The sequence below is a fragment of the Vespa mandarinia genome, chromosome 8 (genome assembly GCF_050613455.1).
Source record: "Vespa mandarinia isolate Hongniang chromosome 8, ASM5061345v1, whole genome shotgun sequence".
Classification (NCBI taxonomy): domain Eukaryota; kingdom Metazoa; phylum Arthropoda; class Insecta; order Hymenoptera; family Vespidae; genus Vespa; species Vespa mandarinia.
In genome coordinates, this window is record NC_140817.1 from 7,736,582 (window position 1) to 7,755,395 (window position 18,814).

General features: G+C 35.7%; 1 protein-coding gene across 6 annotated transcripts in view; it reads left to right on the top strand.

Annotated features, from left to right (window-relative positions):
• Lmpt (four and a half LIM domains protein limpet) overlaps positions 1–6,402 on the top strand; it is a 42,993-nt gene extending 36,591 nt beyond the window's left edge. For 5 of the 6 annotated variants that reach the window (XM_085658668.1, XM_035886593.2, XM_085658669.1 and 2 more), the window contains 3 exons: positions 3,395–3,564; positions 3,728–3,914; positions 4,137–6,402. In XM_085658668.1, the coding sequence (XP_085514794.1) occupies positions 3,395–3,564; positions 3,728–3,914; positions 4,137–4,294 (515 nt within the window). In that variant the 3' untranslated portion in view covers positions 4,295–6,402. Of the gene's footprint in view, positions 1–510; positions 882–3,394; positions 3,565–3,727; positions 3,915–4,136 lie in introns of those variants that run through there. The other variant, XM_035886639.2, reaches the window with a different exon arrangement.
• Positions 6,403–18,814: the final 12,412 nt, after the last annotated feature.

The following is an 18,814-nucleotide window of genomic DNA, read 5'->3' on the forward strand; positions in this document are numbered from 1 at the left end:
CAATTTTTTCCTAGTAAATATAGGTAAAAAAAAACTCTCCGATTTATACGATTTAAGGGGGAAGAGAAGGAAGAGAAAGGGGAGGATAGGATTCTCTTCGTCGTCAAGTTATCACCGCAAAGCATAAAGAGTATAACGCACGTTGCGCCTGCTCGCAAGTCGCGACGGTGACTCCAAGAACCGACGACGAGTGGTCTGCCCTCTCAGTGGCTCGCAAGCCTTCGGGCTAATCGCACGGCTCGATTCCGCTACCGATACAATCCGCAGTTATCCACGAGTGCTTCTTATACTTATCTCGTTCCTCCTCTCACAAACGAACCGGTTTCGTTCTCCTCATAGTATAAATATACAGTCTTATTTCAATCTAATATTCATGTTCGTTTTACCACGTTGATAACTCTCTCTAACGAAAAGTTATCATCTAAAGAAAGAAGAAAAATAAAAAAAGAAAAGAAGAAAGAAAAGAAAAAAAAATTAAAAAAAAAAAAAAAAAAAAAAAATAGTTCGATCTGCATGAAAAAGTCTTACGAAAAATTGGGAAAGATTCGATGCCAAACAGAAACATCTCGTTTGGCTGTGAAAAAGCGCGAAATTTGATGTAAAGATTAGCCGCACCTTATCCGCACGATTACCGTCTTCGGTGCATATCGATTCAGGTCCGATCGATAAAAGGAAAATGGCTACCGACGCGTTAAGCGAAAGACTGTCGAGCAAACTTCACTTGCAAACGAAAACCGTAGGTGAGGAAAGAATTCGAAGGGCTAAAGAAAATGATGAGGATGTTGCCATACTCAGCATGTTTCCTATGGAAGGTGATACCAAATTTAGGTGTTATCTTGGAAAGGATTGTCTTCTTGGAGATCAAAAATTAGCTAAACCAGGTGATTGCTATCGAAAAATGTTATTTTATATTTTATTTTGTATAGTTGATATCGCGATTATAGAAAGAGAAAGGACGATGATCGTGGGTAGAAAAGATATTCTTTACTTGTAATAAACGTGTATACACACACACACAGATATGTAATAGGATACATAGTAGGATACGCATGTAGATAGACATGGGGACGATTTCGAGTCACGATGGCGACACAGGTGGTGGATATAATCGCGAAAGGAGAAAAGTAGAGCGAGACGAAGGAGCCTTAAACGTCACCTTATCGGGAATCACGAGTACTCAATCGTGTAACAAGCATGACATTAACGAATGCTTGTATCTTTGTTGAGAACTTCTTTTTATTAAAGCAAAAAAATCGCTGTGTTTTCAGTGTGAAGAGAATATATGAGAGAAAAAAGAAAAAGAAAAATAAAAGAAACTCATTATTCGAGCTATGACATAATCATTGTTTATAAATAAATATTATTTCCTGTATGATTTATCAATTATATGAATTATTCTTTTCTTTTTTTTTCTTTTTCTTTCTTTCTTTTTTTTTTTTAATTATACGAATCGACTCAGGAAATCTATTCGATCTTGAATACATTAAAATATTTTACTTGATTACACGTGTATATCTATCATAACTTGTGCATAATCGAGTATATTATAGTGTCATAGTAGGTATTTTAAGTATAATTAATAAATTTAATTAAATAATAATTTCGCTTCGAAACTTAATTGAAAATTTTGAAGCTTGAGTGCAATCGTTTTTCCTTTTCATCTGCCATTCATAAAGTATTTATCCGGATCGATAAAAGCCTCGATAACATTATATTAATATGCGTGATGTCACTCTAAACTATATATATATATAATTTTGTAGACACACGACCGTTTCTTATCAATTTACGCTTCATCGAAATTTTCCAAATAATTTCTCGAAATAATTTCGATATATTTAACAAAAACATCCACTTGCCGTAGGTCAGGATATTTGTTTATAGGTTAGACTTTTGTATCGATCATATGAATTTATTCTTATATTTTTTTTTTATCTTCTTAATTAATTGGATCATTCTGTGTATTATATTAAATGATGACGCAAACCCAGTAAGCTTCTTGATCTATCGATCCATTCGTGTTCACAAATAATGTATACTATAAATCAACATAAAATCATGATTTAAACGATCCAATTTATTTCTTCGAATTTAATGAACATTATATTGTAGATAGTTTCATTAATCTTTCACTTATCTAATCTCTTCTGTAACGCCTTTTGAAAATATTGCTGTAAAAAGATCGCGATCTCATCGTTGCAACTAATCACTCGAAGTTAATACGCCGTTTAACTTAGAATTATCGGAGGACGAGCAAACATGATTGAAGTACGGAATGACAACGACAACGACAACGACAACGACAATGACAACGACAACGACGTCGACGACGACGACGACGACGACGTCGACAACGACGACGATTATGACGACTACGACACGAGGCGTACCTATATGGATTGCCACATCTGCAGCCTTGGACCATCAGACTTTGTACATATACGGAGGCATTGCTTGTCCATCGTGACATCACGAATCGTTTCTTGAGTCACGCTGGACCAAAAAGATGTAATCTACGAAAAATATGTCACTTTATATGTATCATTGTATTTTTCTTTTTTTTTCATTTTTTTTCTTTCTTATTTATTTCTTTTCTATTGACAACAAAATCGGCAGGTATGTCTTACTTTTGATAAATAGATCTATAGAGAATGTCTATGATTTTTCTAACGTTCAATTCGTCAGGCTGAATCTTATAATGTTTTTTTTTTTTTTTTTTTTTTTTTCCCTTATAAATTCGATAAAGAAGAGATACAGGTATAATAAATGATTTCATGAATTGACTAGAACATTGATGAGTCACGAATATCTTTTATTGCATTTTAATCTCTCTTATCAAAGAAAATCTTCTCGTATATCTTAACGAAACGAAAGTTATTACGAATAGATATTAATCTTCTTAGTATCATGTCATCATTTTTCATTGAATGCACGAAGGTGGGATTAAGCTTTGTATTCAGACGATCAAGAGACAAATTATTGTGTTGTTAAACGTTATAAGCGCGACGTGTATTCTTTACATAAATTAGAATACAAGATGCTTTTGTCACTGTACTTTTTATTACATTTATTGTTAACAGTATACCATGTCCTCTGATATCATTTGAGTTGCGTTTATAAAAGACATTTGAAATATGTACCTTCCCTTTTGCAAAACAAAATATTAAAATTCACTGAGTGCCGCACGCGATTACGCGTGACGTTCTCAACAGTCTAGACGCGATAGAAGGAAGGGATATTTCCCGTTGCGCCCTCGTAGCCCTCTGGCTTCCATCCGAATCGATGCAATACGTTTGCAAGTACAGAAACAATAGTCTTTCAAATATTTATCGTTTTCGTGACGGTACAATAGCTTGCGCTTGAAGGTGATTATCGTTCTTTCTTTTCTTTTCAGGCACGAAGAAGATGGAATACAAAACCAGGCAATGGCACGAGAAATGTTTCTGCTGCGTAGTTTGCAAGAATCCGATCGGTACGAAGAGTTTCATCCCTCGTGAACAGGAAATCTATTGTGCCGGTTGCTACGAAGACAAGTTTGCCACTCGATGCGTCAAATGCAATAAGGTTGGGATTGGTTGATTCAAAAAAAAAGAAAAAAAAAAAATTATATTTTCTTTCGAAATTGTATTTCTTTTTTGCACTATAAATTATTCACCTTCCTTCTTTTTCATTTTCTTTTTTCTTTTTTTTTTTTTTTCTTTCTTTTTTCTCTCTTTTTCCTCTATAGATAATCACCAGCGGTGGAGTGACATATAAGAACGAGCCGTGGCACAGAGATTGCTTCACTTGCAGCAATTGCAATAATTCGCTGGCAGGCCAACGATTTACGTCGCGCGATGACAAGCCGTACTGCGCCGATTGCTTCGGCGAACTTTTCGCCAAGAGATGCACCGCTTGTTCCAAACCAATCACCGGTATATACATGTATACACATACATATACATACATATATATATATACATGTGTGTGTATATATATATGTGTGTGTTCATTATATATTTAACAAATTTATCTATTTTTATAGATATACCTAATATTTACATTTTTTACAATAAAAATTCAAATTTTTCGAATTGTTAGTAAAACAAAAGCTCAAATAAATTTCTTCTTTTTTTTTTGTTTTCGATCATTTTTAGGAATCGGAGGTACTCGTTTCATTTCCTTTGAGGACAGGCACTGGCACAACGAGTGCTTCATCTGCGCCGGTTGCAAAACTTCGTTGGTCGGCCGTGGCTTCATCACCGACGGCGACGACATTATCTGTCCGGAGTGTGCCAAGGCGAAGCTAATGTAACGAGGAAAAGGTTTGGACGGTAGAGAAAGGATGGAGAAGGTGGAGCAAGCAAAAGAGCGAAAAAGAAAGAGAGTGAGAGAGAGAGAGAAAGAGAGAGAAAGAGAGAGAGAGAGAGAGAATGGAAAGGATTTAGAGTAGGGGAGCGATAAAAAAAAAAAGAAAGAAAAAAGAGAGAGAGAGAGAGAGAGAGAGAGAGGGAGAGAAAGGCTGGCAAGAAAGAGGAGGCATCTCAGTAAATCGAAAGCAACGAACTTTTCAACAGCTATAATATATACTTCCTATCATTTTCACGAATCACCCTCTCCTCGCTTAATCTTAAATGATCCTAAGTTATCCTACCTCGAGGAGATAGACTTTTGCTTTTACAATCACTTTTTAAAAAGCGTTTACACACACATATATATATATATATGTATGTGTGTGTATGTGTGTTTGTGTAAACGCACAAAGAGACACACATAAAAGCGCGCGTTCGTACGCACACTAACACGTATACACTTTCGTACGCGCGTGTCAAATACATACACTAATATACACTATACGATTACACATATACACAAACAATTCAGTTATATTTTTTGTTTTTTCCTCATAGGTTTATTATCATCATGCTTCCTCTCAAAGATTTGAATTCATGTACGAGAGGATGAATCATATATATATACATATATGTATATATATATATATAATCATTTTGATTATTCGCGAAAAAAGATCCTCGCAATTGGAAGAATGTGTGTGTATGTATGTGTGATTGTGTGTATGTGTGAAAGAGGAAGGAAGAAATTAGAAGGGGAGAAAAAAGGAAGAGGATCGATAAAGAATGAAGGAAAATAAAAAAGATGCCTTGCTTGCAAAGTCAAAGAATCAAAATCGCCTTATGCAATGTATCATTGTCGTTTTAACAATGTTAACTAAAAATCAAATGGAACATACACGTTGTCGTGATGTTGTATTAATTAATGTTATTTCTTTTTTGATTCGTACATTGTAATCTTCTGAGTCGCTACAAAATCGACGCTAAGGCTGCGGTATACAATAGACGTGAAAAAATAACAGACGACTCTTATATATATATATACATATATATATATATATATATATATATATATATATATATATATTCTTATGAAAACTAAATTTGATATGCATACAATAGCGTTATTTTTATTTAACATACGAACACATAATCACACAATGTCGACACACATATATATATACACTTACATATATATTTATATATATTTATATAATATAAATATGTATATACATATATATATATACACGTGTAGAGGATACACATGTACATTATCGAACAAATAAATATACACTATGCCTTTCTCTCTACATACGTGAGATTATATTAAAAATACACATAAAAACATATTGTGACCTATAATTTTTCGATATTATATATACATATATACGCGTATAAAAGCGTGCGTTCATTATAACGGAGTTAATAAGCTTGTACGTGAGAGCATGCATTTTATAACTCGTTGTAAAATATATATAAAAGGAAAAGAAATTAAACGAACGTAATTGAAAAAAAAAAAGAAAAAAAATAGAAAAATGGAATAACATTCGGTGAGTACGCACATTCAAAATACTCCGTATGAAATACACACGCATTAATCTATACGTTGTTTTTATCACAGCATTTTTCATACTAACACAAAAGAACAAAAAAGAACAAACTTCATATACGCTCACAAGTATACGTATGAGTGTGCGAAAAAACGCACACGTGGAATACACTAATTGTGGCCTTATCCGCACGAATACATAGAGAGTAACTAACGTTTTACGATATGTAATATATTATGTATATCGTATCAAATGATACTTAATACGTATGAAAGGAAAATGCGTAATGTCAGACACAAAGATGAAAAATGAAAAAAAATAAAAAAATAAAAAAATAAAAAAGAAAAATATCCTGACGAATAAGTTACACTCGTCATATGTTCTTACGGATCGACTCACATACTAATCGCCTTAATTAGTAAAACAGATTATAAAAAGAGATTATTCTATATTCAGCGTATGGCATACACTGTTACATTGTAAAATTGATCAAATAAATGTAATTATTTACAAATGAAAAACTCGGATTTCCTAAACGAGTTTACGTTCCATGGATTTTTAAAGATCAACAACGAGAAAATTATTTCGATTAATTTCGGTAAGTTAATATATGTATTTAATTTTATTATCATTGAGAAAGGTTTGATCTATGAAAATGACACGCATGTGCGTGTGTGTGTGCGTGTGCGACGTTGTTATTTTGAATATAAAAATTATTATTTGGATCAGTATAATATCGATGATAAATTCTCAATAATTTTATGTTCATTTATCAAATAAAATTATGTATTATCAACGTACGATAATCATAAGATTTAAATCTGAACTATAATATCATATATCTGTGAATACGCCGATTAGTTCAATCTGATTCTTACTAGATGGCAGGACGTTAAAAACGTTGGGCGCTAAAAAATAAAAACAAATATATTAATGATTTAAATGAAATCATCGAATAAAATTACCTTTCTAAATGAAATCTTTCAATAAGCACATATCTTTCTTTTTAAATTTTTACTAATGATAACAGTATCGCATGAATAATAATGCAAACGTATCACAATGATTTATTTATAAAGAACAGTACAAAGTGATTTACAAATGAATAGAAACAATATCAAACGAATTAAAAAGAAAAATAAAATATATATATATATATATTAATTGATGCATGGCGGGAATGAAATAATTACAAATCATAAATGTAAAAATGTAAAAATAATTGCGGACTATTTTTATGAAGAAGAATATAGATGATAAAAATGAAATCTATCGATTAAAATAAAAAAAGTGGATATCGAGATTTGCAGATGCACGTTGACTATGCAACGTCCCACGTGCGAAAAAAGAAGCGAACAAATGAAGCAGTGCTTGGGGTAAAGCGAGGTCGATGGAAAGTGGCATAATCGCGGATGTGGATTGGCTCAAGGAGAGCACAGGAGGAGATCCTTTACCTTACTTATGTAACGAGCGAGCGCGACCGTGGTGTCTCGTGTCTTCGACCGCATCTCTTCAAGAGGAAGAGAGTATGCAAGAGTGAAAGAAAGGAAGATAGATAGAGAAAGAGAGAGAGAAAGAGAGAGGGAGAGAGAGAGAAAGAGATGTACTCCTTCTCCTTTATACTCCTTCACCCTCCCATCCCCACCTCCAATCACCGCACTGTCCCTGAAAATCCCACTGCTGCTTCTAACTTTTTCTCCCCACCATTTGCCAATGCAAATCGCTTCTCGTATATTTCTACCTCCCTTTTCCTCTTCTCTTTCGTTTCTTCCTACATTCGACGTACCAATTAATTAAATGTACTCGAACGTTTTCGAGCAATCTTCCATCGATCGTTACAGAGGTAAGATCTCTTTATCTTTGTTTCCCTTTCAATTTTGATTCTTTATGAATTATTACAAGAAGTTCGATATATTGTTAAAAATGTTCGAAAATATTCGAAATAATATTAAAATATTCTATTTAAATGACTTAAAAAATGTTTATACAAAAATATAAAGATAAGGAAAGATACATTATCGTGATAGAGATACATATATTCGATCGATATTGGATTTGAAGGGGATATTCGTATTTTTTTTGGGCCTTGCGTAAAATGAAAATCATTTTCAACAAATAAAACTTATCGAAGAGATTTCTCTTCGTTAGCCTAGTCCTCATGATGAACGGATACGAGTGAGCGCGTTTATATCATGCATTCCGCGTAGGCGCGTGCCGAGGCGAGAAAAGCGATTTCCTTGCGCGCTATCGCGAGAGTGAATATACTGTAATTACATGTTACGTCTCTTGTAAGAGTACAAAATCAATGCCAGGTTCAATGTCGAACGGTTTCTCGAAACGTCGACTAAGGAAATTCTTTCTTCAATGAAGAAATAATGTCTATTTGTATCTTTACTTTTCGTTTCTGCTTTTTCATTTCCTATGTTCTTCCTTTAGTTTTTCCCCTTTTTATCTTTTCCTTGGCTTTGTAATAAATCGATTACGTTGATTGACAAAATTACGTTGATTACGGTGATAATCGAAAGTCTATTGTGATTATTAATTTATTTAAAGTGAACAGTTATATTATAATGAGCTTTCTTATTCATATATATATATATATATATATAATAACTTAGTTTATAATAAGTTTAATTTCTAGATAATAAAAAAGAGAAATTAGTAAGACTTTTATATAAAAATGATCGAAATGTGTTAATGAATGCTGTAATACTTTTAATACCATTTTTAATTAATAATCATAATACCATTTAAAATATTTTTTTTTTTTCTATAATTTTCACGCGTCACTTTATTTATATTAATGATTAATCTTATTTCAATAATACATGAATTTATTACAAATCTTTTTATAACATCCTTTTAAATGCCAAAGCTCGATTATGTTCTTTTATAGGATAATACGATCCTTTCTTTAAGATTACCACGCGTGTAGATCAGACAAGGACGGACGGTAAATATCTGAATCTACCATGAAAGAATTGTGGCCTTGGCTACGGATTTCAAACATTTTTTTAGAGCCTCCTACGATCTAACAGACGTAACGTTACATCCTCGATAGTCCGGTTTATAATCTTCGAGGGTCCTACTTTGAACCATCTGACTCGTTTTATTTTCTTTTCTTTTTCTGTTTTCTTTTTTCTTTCCTTTTTCTCTTTCAAAGGTTCCTCTCATCGTTCCTCTTACCCTGACAAATCTCTTATAGTCGGATTACGAATCCTTTTCGTCAACTTCGAACGCACAGATCATAAGAAATTTTGTTCACTTTTTTATTTTGTCGATGTTGTTTAGATTTATGTAACCTTTCAGATATGTAATATATATAAATTTTGTAATAGTAATCAATTTTGAAAGATAGAATGAATTAAATAAATTATAAAAAAAAAAGTAATAAATGATAATTTATTAACCGTAGAAAAAAAGATAATAAATGATAATTTTTTAAGATGTTCCAATAACGATCGATCGAAGAATGATTTCGACACCGAAAATAAGGTTCTTCATTGTCAGAGGTCGTCCGTCGGTTCAACGTTCGGGCCGTTTACCTGTAACCGACCTCGAATCTTTGGCCAATGACATTGCGGAAAGTAATATTAACATTTTGTACGAGTCGTCCACGAAAGATAAAAGCTGTAAGCATGATCTTACGTACATACGTACATACATATATTTACGTACATACATACATACGTAGGAAAACGTCAATGCGAAAGTGCTTTTTAAAAAATATTTTTCATATAATACTTAGTTATCTAGTTTAAAGAAATCGTTATGATGAAAACATGTTCGAAAAAAACAAACAAGTAGTAGTTGTTTGCCCTTTGAATATTGAAACAAATAAGAGACAGAGATAGAGACAGAGACAAAGAGAGAAGGAGGGAGAGAGAAAGAGAGAGGAAGAAAAATAAGAAACTATGTAACACATAAAAAGAAAGAAAAAAGAAGAGACATAAACTTCGAATGCTTCTTGAAAAGGGCTGATTATTTATGCTACGACCTTCGACGTGGACAGGTGCGATACGGCTGGCTCGTACGTAATTCCGTCGCTTGTAAACATTTTATAACGCTATAAATATTAACCGCGGTACCCGTATTACTGTACACATTTGCGTATGTACGTATCTTTTATATAACGAGACATTTGTCGATGCGAATCTCGAGCGTTTTCGAATGGAGGAAGTTCGTTGGATCCAGTTATATCTCGTTGGACCCTGATATAAATCGAAAGGTTTTAATAATAAAAATTGATAAGAGGATTCTACTTAATTATCGAAGTAAACGTAAAAATAAGGATATTAATTATTTATTGCAATAAGACGTTAAAAAGAATAGAAAGAGAAAGAGAGCATCGAATCGAAATAAATATTTTAAATATAAACTTTTATTTTCTTAGAATAAAATTGTGAAAGCCTTTCTTCTTTTTCTTTTTCTTTTTTTTTTTTTTGATTCTTTTTTCTTTTGTTTTCTCGAAATTTAGACGAGCGTGCAAGCAAAGAACGATAAGTTAGACGAGGAATAAGAAGAAGAAGGATCGAAAGGAAAAGGGAGACGAATAGACGAACGTGGGTAGAAGAAGAGAAGAGAAGAAAGAGGAGGTGTAGTAGAAGGTGGCAATAGCAACGACAGTAGTGGGGATGGAGGGAGGTGGCAGGAAGAAGGACGAAGGCAAGGAGAGGAAGGAGGAGAGGAAAGGGAGACGACCGGCAAGTCGAAAGAAGACACAAGTTCATATCCAAGCGAGATGTGGGACGATGTCCCGGAGTAACCTCCATCAAGGATGGACTTCCATCCAGCGTCGCGACCAGGACGTAACTATACATCCGCACCTTTCCTCTCACCGGTTATGCGAGCCCGGATAGTCTTCCTGTAGCGAGCGTCGGCCCCGATCAACGATCGACTCGGTTTGACTTCATCGCGGAAAAGCGTACGACGTTTATTCGACTATCACTATTTGTTCTTGGTCGATAGGTACGTAAGTAAATACGTACGTACATACGTACTTATCATCATAATAAAGATGACAGCCAGTTTTGATATTTTCACTCTCTTCTTGAAGAATTTAATGTTTTGTATACATAACTATTTTGAGATCTTAGAAGAGTATTGGTAAATCATAGATAATCGATCTTTTCCTTATTGCCGAATATAAACATAGTATAGTAAAAGATAGATATAATTTATGTATCTTGGCAACTCTCCCAGAGCTAAATGTCTGAAAATAGTTCTGGATGTCTAAAAAGGTTCATGGTTTTTGGCGAGCCTGTCTAGCTAGCTAGCTAATGAAATTCCAAGAGATATGATTACTCAATGATTCGAAAGAAAGTGTTTTGACAAAACGGAATCATCGGATGAGTCAGTCGTCGGATAAATAAATCAGTTTAGCATAGAAATTTGTTGTCCGAAATGTTCGAAAATGGAGATGGATGGAAAGCAAAACCTTTCGTTTTCAAATATGAACGAAAGATCGGCGCGACCTCTTTCGACGAAACGATTCGTAGATCTTATACTAGATCCATTGCATTCGAGGCGACGTTGCAAGTCGAGAAAGTTCGCGGCTTGGTCCACGCATACTTGTTACATGCTGCGTTGGCTCCTGTGCCTGCACCACGTCACACGACTTCGCCTTAACCCAGTGCCAGTGGCAGTTGCCCATGGAACGGCTCCGCTTTTTGGGTCTAGGTCTGAGGAGGGCGTTCACCCTGCCTGCCGTTGTTAACACACTTAGCATACCGTAGAACGTACGTGGCGGTTGAACCGAGCGCGACCTCTCTTCGTATAATCTAACGTCAACGATTCCACCTTGCACCTTTGAAAGAATGAAAAGAAATAAAGAGAGAGAAAGGAAAACAAAACAAACCAAACGGTTCCTTAATCAGAAGCGAGCGAACAAGCGTGTCCGCAAGCTTCACTTTTTTCAAACACTTCGACGAATTTTCTTTCTAATTTAATTAAATTTCAAAATATTTACAAGAAGTGAACGCATAGCTATAGTAATGCATAGCTAAGTGTAGGAATAAACGATCGAAGATAAAATAAAGCAAATCAAAGCAAAGCAAAGCAAACCAAAGTAAAGCAAAGCAAAGTAAAGCAAAGCAAACGGTTCCTCAATCAGCTACAGACTAGCGTTTCCGTAAGCTTCACTTATTCTAAACTTTGACGAATTTTCTTTGAATCTCTTCAAAAAAAGAGAGAGAGGAGAGAGAGATTTATTTTATTAATTTTATTGTCAACAAAGTCCACACTTGGCACGGCCTGGGTCAGCGGCTATCAAAGCTCTAGACTTATAATTTAATATTATGTTTTGCAAATTCAATGAACGATAGCTAGTTTTGGAATAACTAACAAACTTATCTAATATATCTTATTTAATTAACCAGCTTATCTTAATAATATTGAGACGAATACAGGATAGATAAAGGACCTAAGAATATTAGAATTTGCAGAACTAATAGAAGATTTAAGAAGCAATTAAAATAAAGATATATAATTTTATTTCATTGACTTACATGAATGATTATTATCGACTTCTTACATACAATACTTTACTTTTAATCATACGATAACCTCCATGAGTTGATAAATTCTTTATAACGATAAATAATAATCATTATACATTAATTCGTTTAATAATTAACAAATAATAAGAGAGGCAAAACTTCTTGAGGACTGACTACTTGATTTACTTTTGCTATTGATACAAAATTAAATTTCAATTATTGAACCGCAAGGCTGTCTCGCTCCTTCAACGAGACGATACCTCATCCCACCCAGGTTCCTAGCTAGGTCACCAGTCAATGACTTATCAATGATTCAGAAAAATTACCAAGAACATTGGATCAACGCTTTACATAAACATAAAAATTTTATTTGTACAATTCGATCACACCATACTCTTGGAAACGCTCGAGGAATCAATTTAAAAGGTTAATGTCGAAAAAAGGGATTTCGAATTATTTTCTTGTTACAGTATTTAAATTTGTTAATGTTTTCAAATGACGAACATAGCTATGTAGAAATACAGAACCGAGTGTAATAGAGTGCGCGATCGCTTTCCGCCTTTCTCTCCGTTCTTGTTCCTAATCCAAAGAAAAAAAAAAAAATGGCACGAGTTCCGTGATCGAGTACAGGCGGATCTTAGAAAAGAAATGAAAAATACTTATGTTAGTTGGATTCTCAAGGTATATATATATATATAAATATATATATATATATATATCTCTCTCTCTTCGACTATTATTGAACATCGTCTGAGTTATCGCACGATCGCATAATCGAGGGTTATTCGAAGGCGACAACGACGAGATCGTTGCGGAAAATTAGCATTTTGATTGGCAACGTGCGGGAAGAACGTTCTCTGTCGTGCGGCGCCGAGAGAGGAACGTTCTTTCGGGTCTAGGTCTCTCAAGGGCATTCACCCTGCTCACGTTGGTAACACACTTAGCAACGTAGCGCGTATGCGAATCGAGTTTGCCTGTTCGCTCGCGGAATATTTTCCGTCTTCGTCAAACCATTGCGATTTTTTTCATTAAATCTTTTATACAAAACTATCATTGATTCTTCCCATTTATCCTCGAAGCGTAAATTTTCACCGTTCAAACGAAATTCACTCTCCTCCCTCTTAAAGTACAGTTATACAGACGTACTTTCGTTGACGTCGAGCGGAAAAGTTTCCTAAATGCAATCAGGATAAAATGATGACGTTGGTTACCGTTAACCTTCAAAGAAAAATATTATTTACCTATATAAAAACAAGTCAAATCGAAATATATGAATAATAAAATGATAAATACTTTTTCGACTTTTTATATATCCATCTAGATATATTTTATTAGCTATATATAAATATATCCAGATTTTTCTTTTATCTCTCCTTTATAGACATGCCAATGAAAATCTTTTTATGTAAAAAGAGAAGGAGGAGGATGAATACAATGAGACGAATCGGTCAGGAGACACGCCCGTTGTTGCATCGACGTGTCTTATCGAACGCATAGAGTCATAGGACTCGTATAGAAATAAACTTGTAAAATGCACATTGCGACCGTCACCAAGAGAATAAGAAGGAGAAGAAGGAGGAGGAAGAAAAAGAACGGGAGGAGGAGGAGGAGGAGGAGCAGGAGGAGGAGAAGGAGGAGGAGGAGGAGGAGGAGGAGGAAGTCGGCTCGAGTAGGCCCTACTCTCTCGTCGCGTATGCGTGTCGCATATAGAGGCTGCGCTTCTCGCACAAGCACACTGAGCGCGCTCACGAACGCTCAGCCGTTCAGGAACTGCGATGCGTGACCTAGTGCCGTTGCAGCGTTCTACCTTCAAACTAGGTCTTCCTCGTTCCCAACTAAGTCCGCGGGGAAAAAGCGCATAGAATGCTCGCGAGAGTGCATCGAGCAACCAGCAATGACCTTCTACGATCGAATTTATCTTGATTAAGCTTCTTTGCTAAGCTTTCGTTACGAGCGTTTAGCTTTGTCATCGATAAAAACGAAATTAACCCTTATCGTTCCGATAATACCGACGAACTGCATTTCTTTTTCTTTTTATTTCTTTTTTATTTTCAATACTTGCATTATAGGTTTACGTAATATTTACAAAGATTTTTACTAATAGAAAATTTTATTATCAAAAAAAAAAAAAAAAAAAAAAAGAAAATAGAAAGAAAAATAAAGAATTATATAGCGTTTTTCATTAGGAAAAGGTTAAAATTCATAAAATTTCTTTGAAAGTTGTTCAACGAACGCGTTATTATGATATTTTTAAATATCGATATTCGAAGATTAAAAACGAGACATAGAAATTACTTGTAAATCTTTCTTTCCTTATCTTTTGATGACGATAGCCGTGGAAAACAAAAATTTGAATAATCCATGCGAAGCATCCGAAATTTGGCATTACACAATTCGTAATTCATAAGTCGTAAGTCGTAAGCTTAGGCCACTGAACGTCCGACATTCGTCGGCAGAGCAAAGAAACAATCCGTTAGAAACGGATTTGTTTTCGGTCACGATAATACGTGCGAGCTCACGAACCTACGTAGGTAGATACCTACGTAGAGCGAAACGGCGAGGGTCAATGCCACCTATACGGAGCAGTATACCTCGCCGACTTTCCGTATACGTTCGAAGCATCGCCTGAGATTCGTGCACCTAACAGGTGCCGATAAAAACGAATGTGTCACGAGAGTTTCATTTTCAAAGCGGAATCGATCGATCGATCGATGTCTCCTCAATGATTCCTGATCGCCTTGATACGATTTATCGATGAAATCTTCCTTTGTTTCATATTCGAGGAAAAAAAATAAAACGAGACCAAAGAAAATAAAAAAAAAAACAACACAAAACATAAAAATATAAAACGAGACAAGAAGACGAAAGAAGTCAAAGTTTCGATAGAAAAATAATTGATCTTTTTTCTTTTCAGATTTTTCTTCAAACTCAGATATTTCAATGAACGATATCATATATCTGGAGCAAAGATATTGTAAGAAAGAAAAAGAGAGAGAGAGAGAGAGAGAGAGAGAGAGAGAGAGAGAGAGAGAGAGAGAGAGATAAGAAAACGAGAAGATTTGATTATTAATACGTGTCTCAAATAGAAATCAAAATGAAATTAAAAATAAAATATGATATATCAGAGAGGAGGTCGATTTTGTCGTCGTCCTCGGGAGTCGATCGAAGATTCGCACGTGAACGATTTGCCGTTCGCCGTGGAGAAGAAGGCGGGGGAGGAAGAGGGGAAGGAAGGCCTCGAGGAAGCAGAGCGGTCATCGACCCCTGAAAATACTCTTACGCATTATGTGCCACTTCACTTCCGAGCGAGCGCTCTCTTGCGCTGCTCGGCTCCAAGCAAACCGCCGAGTTCTCGTCGCCTTCGTTGTGTCTTCGTCGTTACGTTACGGCTCACCATAGAATTCCATGAGAGTTCTATCTCTTTTTCTCTTTCTCTTTTTCTTTCTCTTTTTCTTTTTCTTTCTCTTTCTCCTTTTCTTTCTCTTTCTCTTTCTCTTTTTATTTCTTTCTCTCTCTCTCTCTCTCTCTCTCTCTCTTGACTTGGTCCTAACCCCCACTCTCCCTTTTTTCTCTGGCCCCACCAACACAACCGACCCATCGACGGCTTTGGCCCTCCCGAAGATAACAGTACCTAACTCCGTTCTTCTGGTGTATAACCTAAGCCAGACGTTGAGACTGTCAGGGACGTACCGCTCGAATTCCCAGAGCCTCCTCTTACATCTTACCAGAGATTGACCGAGATGACGATAGTTTTCATGATGATGTCGGACATTGACCGTATGCGAATTTGTACCAATCGAGAGCCGACGAGAGTGTTTCGAAAAGTTGCCTACTACGTACTATTCTATTTCTCTTTCTTCCTCTTTCTCTCTCTCTCTCTCTCTCTCTCTCTCTCTCTCTTTCTCTTTCTTTCTTTCTTTCCCCTCTCTTTCATAACCTCTCTCTTTCTTTCCTCTCTCACTATTTGACAAAAAATACATTCCTTTTTCATATTATCATACCGCAAATTTTTCGATCGTCATCGTCCTTTTGATCAACTCATGTTACTTTTTTTCTCCTTCGGCAAAGATTAATTCAAACATTCAAGATATAGCGGGATTCACTGTTCAAGCGATTGCTCTTTCGATTTTATCGAGTTGGACGATTCGATACGGTCTTATTTGCTTATTAATAATACCAAGACGTTTCCAGTAAATGCAGATAATAATAGTATATAGATAGAATAGAAGAAAAGGGAAAAAGGAAAAAGGAAAAATGAACGTAAAATAATAAATCAGTAAAAATCCTTTCGAAAGAGCAATGACGGTAATGATGCTAGTGATGGCGGCGATAGGAATTTCGAATGAAAATCACGTTCACGGAATCGGTAGGAGAGAAAGGAAAGGAAAGGAAAGGAAAAGAGAGAAAAGATGGTCGATTTCCCTCGGTCTCTCGTCGCTGTAACGACGAAGAAGCGCAAAGTAAGACACGGCCAGAGAGATGGCCGCCGTTGAGTTCGTTAACCCCCCGATGAAAATGCTCTTACATCGGTGTTGCGTGCGCGATTCTGTCGGGATGCACTAGTTTACTTAAGCTCGTCTCTCCTTCCATCCTCCCCTTTTCTTTTCCAATAAAAGTAGCAATGAAAAACGGAGAAAGAAGAAGAAGAAGAAGAGAAGAAGAAACGAACCAATGTCTTCGTCGTCGTCGTCGTCGTCGTCGTCGTCGTCGTCGTCGTCGTCGTCGTCGTCGTCGTCGTCGTCGTCGTTGTCGTTTGCAATCTACGTCGTACACGCACGTGTATTCGGCTCGAATGAATCAAAGAGAAGCAAGCTTAGCATGGTAATAGTTCGTGCCATTAGAAAATCTAGTTACTTCACCTACACGATCGACACGAAGAAGCCCGATAGCTATGTACATTGGCTAGAAGAAATAACCTTCTCGTAAGATCGCTTTTTCTTTCTTTCTTTCTTTCTTCTTCTTCTTCTTCTTCTTCTTCTTCTTCTTCTTCTTCTTCTTCTTCTTTCTCTTCCGTCTTACTTTTAGGACGCCACGAATAGTAATTATCTACGCTACCGTGTTAACGAGAGATAAATTGCAGAAAGGAACTTATCTCTCGTAGTTTCTGAATGGATGTCGATAATTCACACCGATCGAGACGGTACGGTCACGCGATAGAAGGTTGCTTGAAAAGGACCATTTACCTTGATGTTGTCCTGTTACCATTATTATATTAGATTCGATCGTTTATGTCGTCTCTTATGTTCCATTTCACATTCAGAAAATAAAAAAATGATGATTTGTTGAGAAGAACGAATTGATGTAAATGTAACGCGTAATCGCAGTCAGTAACGAGTTAAAATCAAAGTTAAGATCAAATCAATTCAACTCTCTCAAAGTTAAAATCAAAGCAAACGTTGGTCTTTCTAAACGATCGATAAATAAAGAAAAAAAGAAAAAAGATAGCGTCGAACGGTGCAAGACGAAGGTAAAACTAACGTCATGCGTCATGATTCAGGCTACAACAAGAAAAGTGAGGATTTAGCACGAGTCTGCACAACGACGACGACGACGACGACGACGACGACGACGACGACGACGACGACGACGACGACGACGACGACGACGATGACGACGACTATGAAGCTTAGTTAAGTAGTGCAAGCGTAAGAGTGCTTCGACATCAAGAGGTCAGTAACCAGCAAGCGATCGTTTCGTTTCGTTTCGTTCCGTTCCGTTCCGGTTAGCCGAGCCGCGGCACAGCACTTTGGCCGCTACAACCGCACGCGGAAAGAACGACTGTTCCGCAAACTTTAATTTTATCTTCAAAAAAATTATTAGAAATAAGAGATTTTATGTCGCTAGTCGAGAAAGAATTTTTCTTTTTTTAAGATCCATACAAAACATTAGATCGATCATTCTTTTTACATTAAAGATTATTGAAATAAAAAGAAATTATTGTTTTCTCCAAATACTTGTCGAATTTTTAAAATTAATCCTAATGAATATATGACATAATAAATGTGACAATGATGTCTTGACTTATGTTTTCATATATATAAAACAAAAACCAGTTTGAATTATCTACAACATTTCTATGGATCATATAATAAAAAAGAACCTACTCGGTTCTCGTAAATGTTACAAGGATTTATACAAAGAGAGCATTTGCTTTTTTACTTCGGGCAAATCAGAATTGTAGCTGTAATTTCTCGCGGCCCTGAAATTCACTCGTAACCTTCGACGTAACGATCGCGTTCGGCGGACGGTAAAGCACGATTACGACTTTCTCGTAACCGAATCTGTTGCTTCCTACGTACTAGTCCGCCTACGCGATCGGGTAATCGTGGATAACGTGAACATAGAGAGAAAGAGAAAGAAAGAAAGAAAGAAAGAGAGAGAGAGAGAGAGAGAGAGAGAGAGAGAGAGAGAAAGAGAGAGAAAAGAACATTTCCTG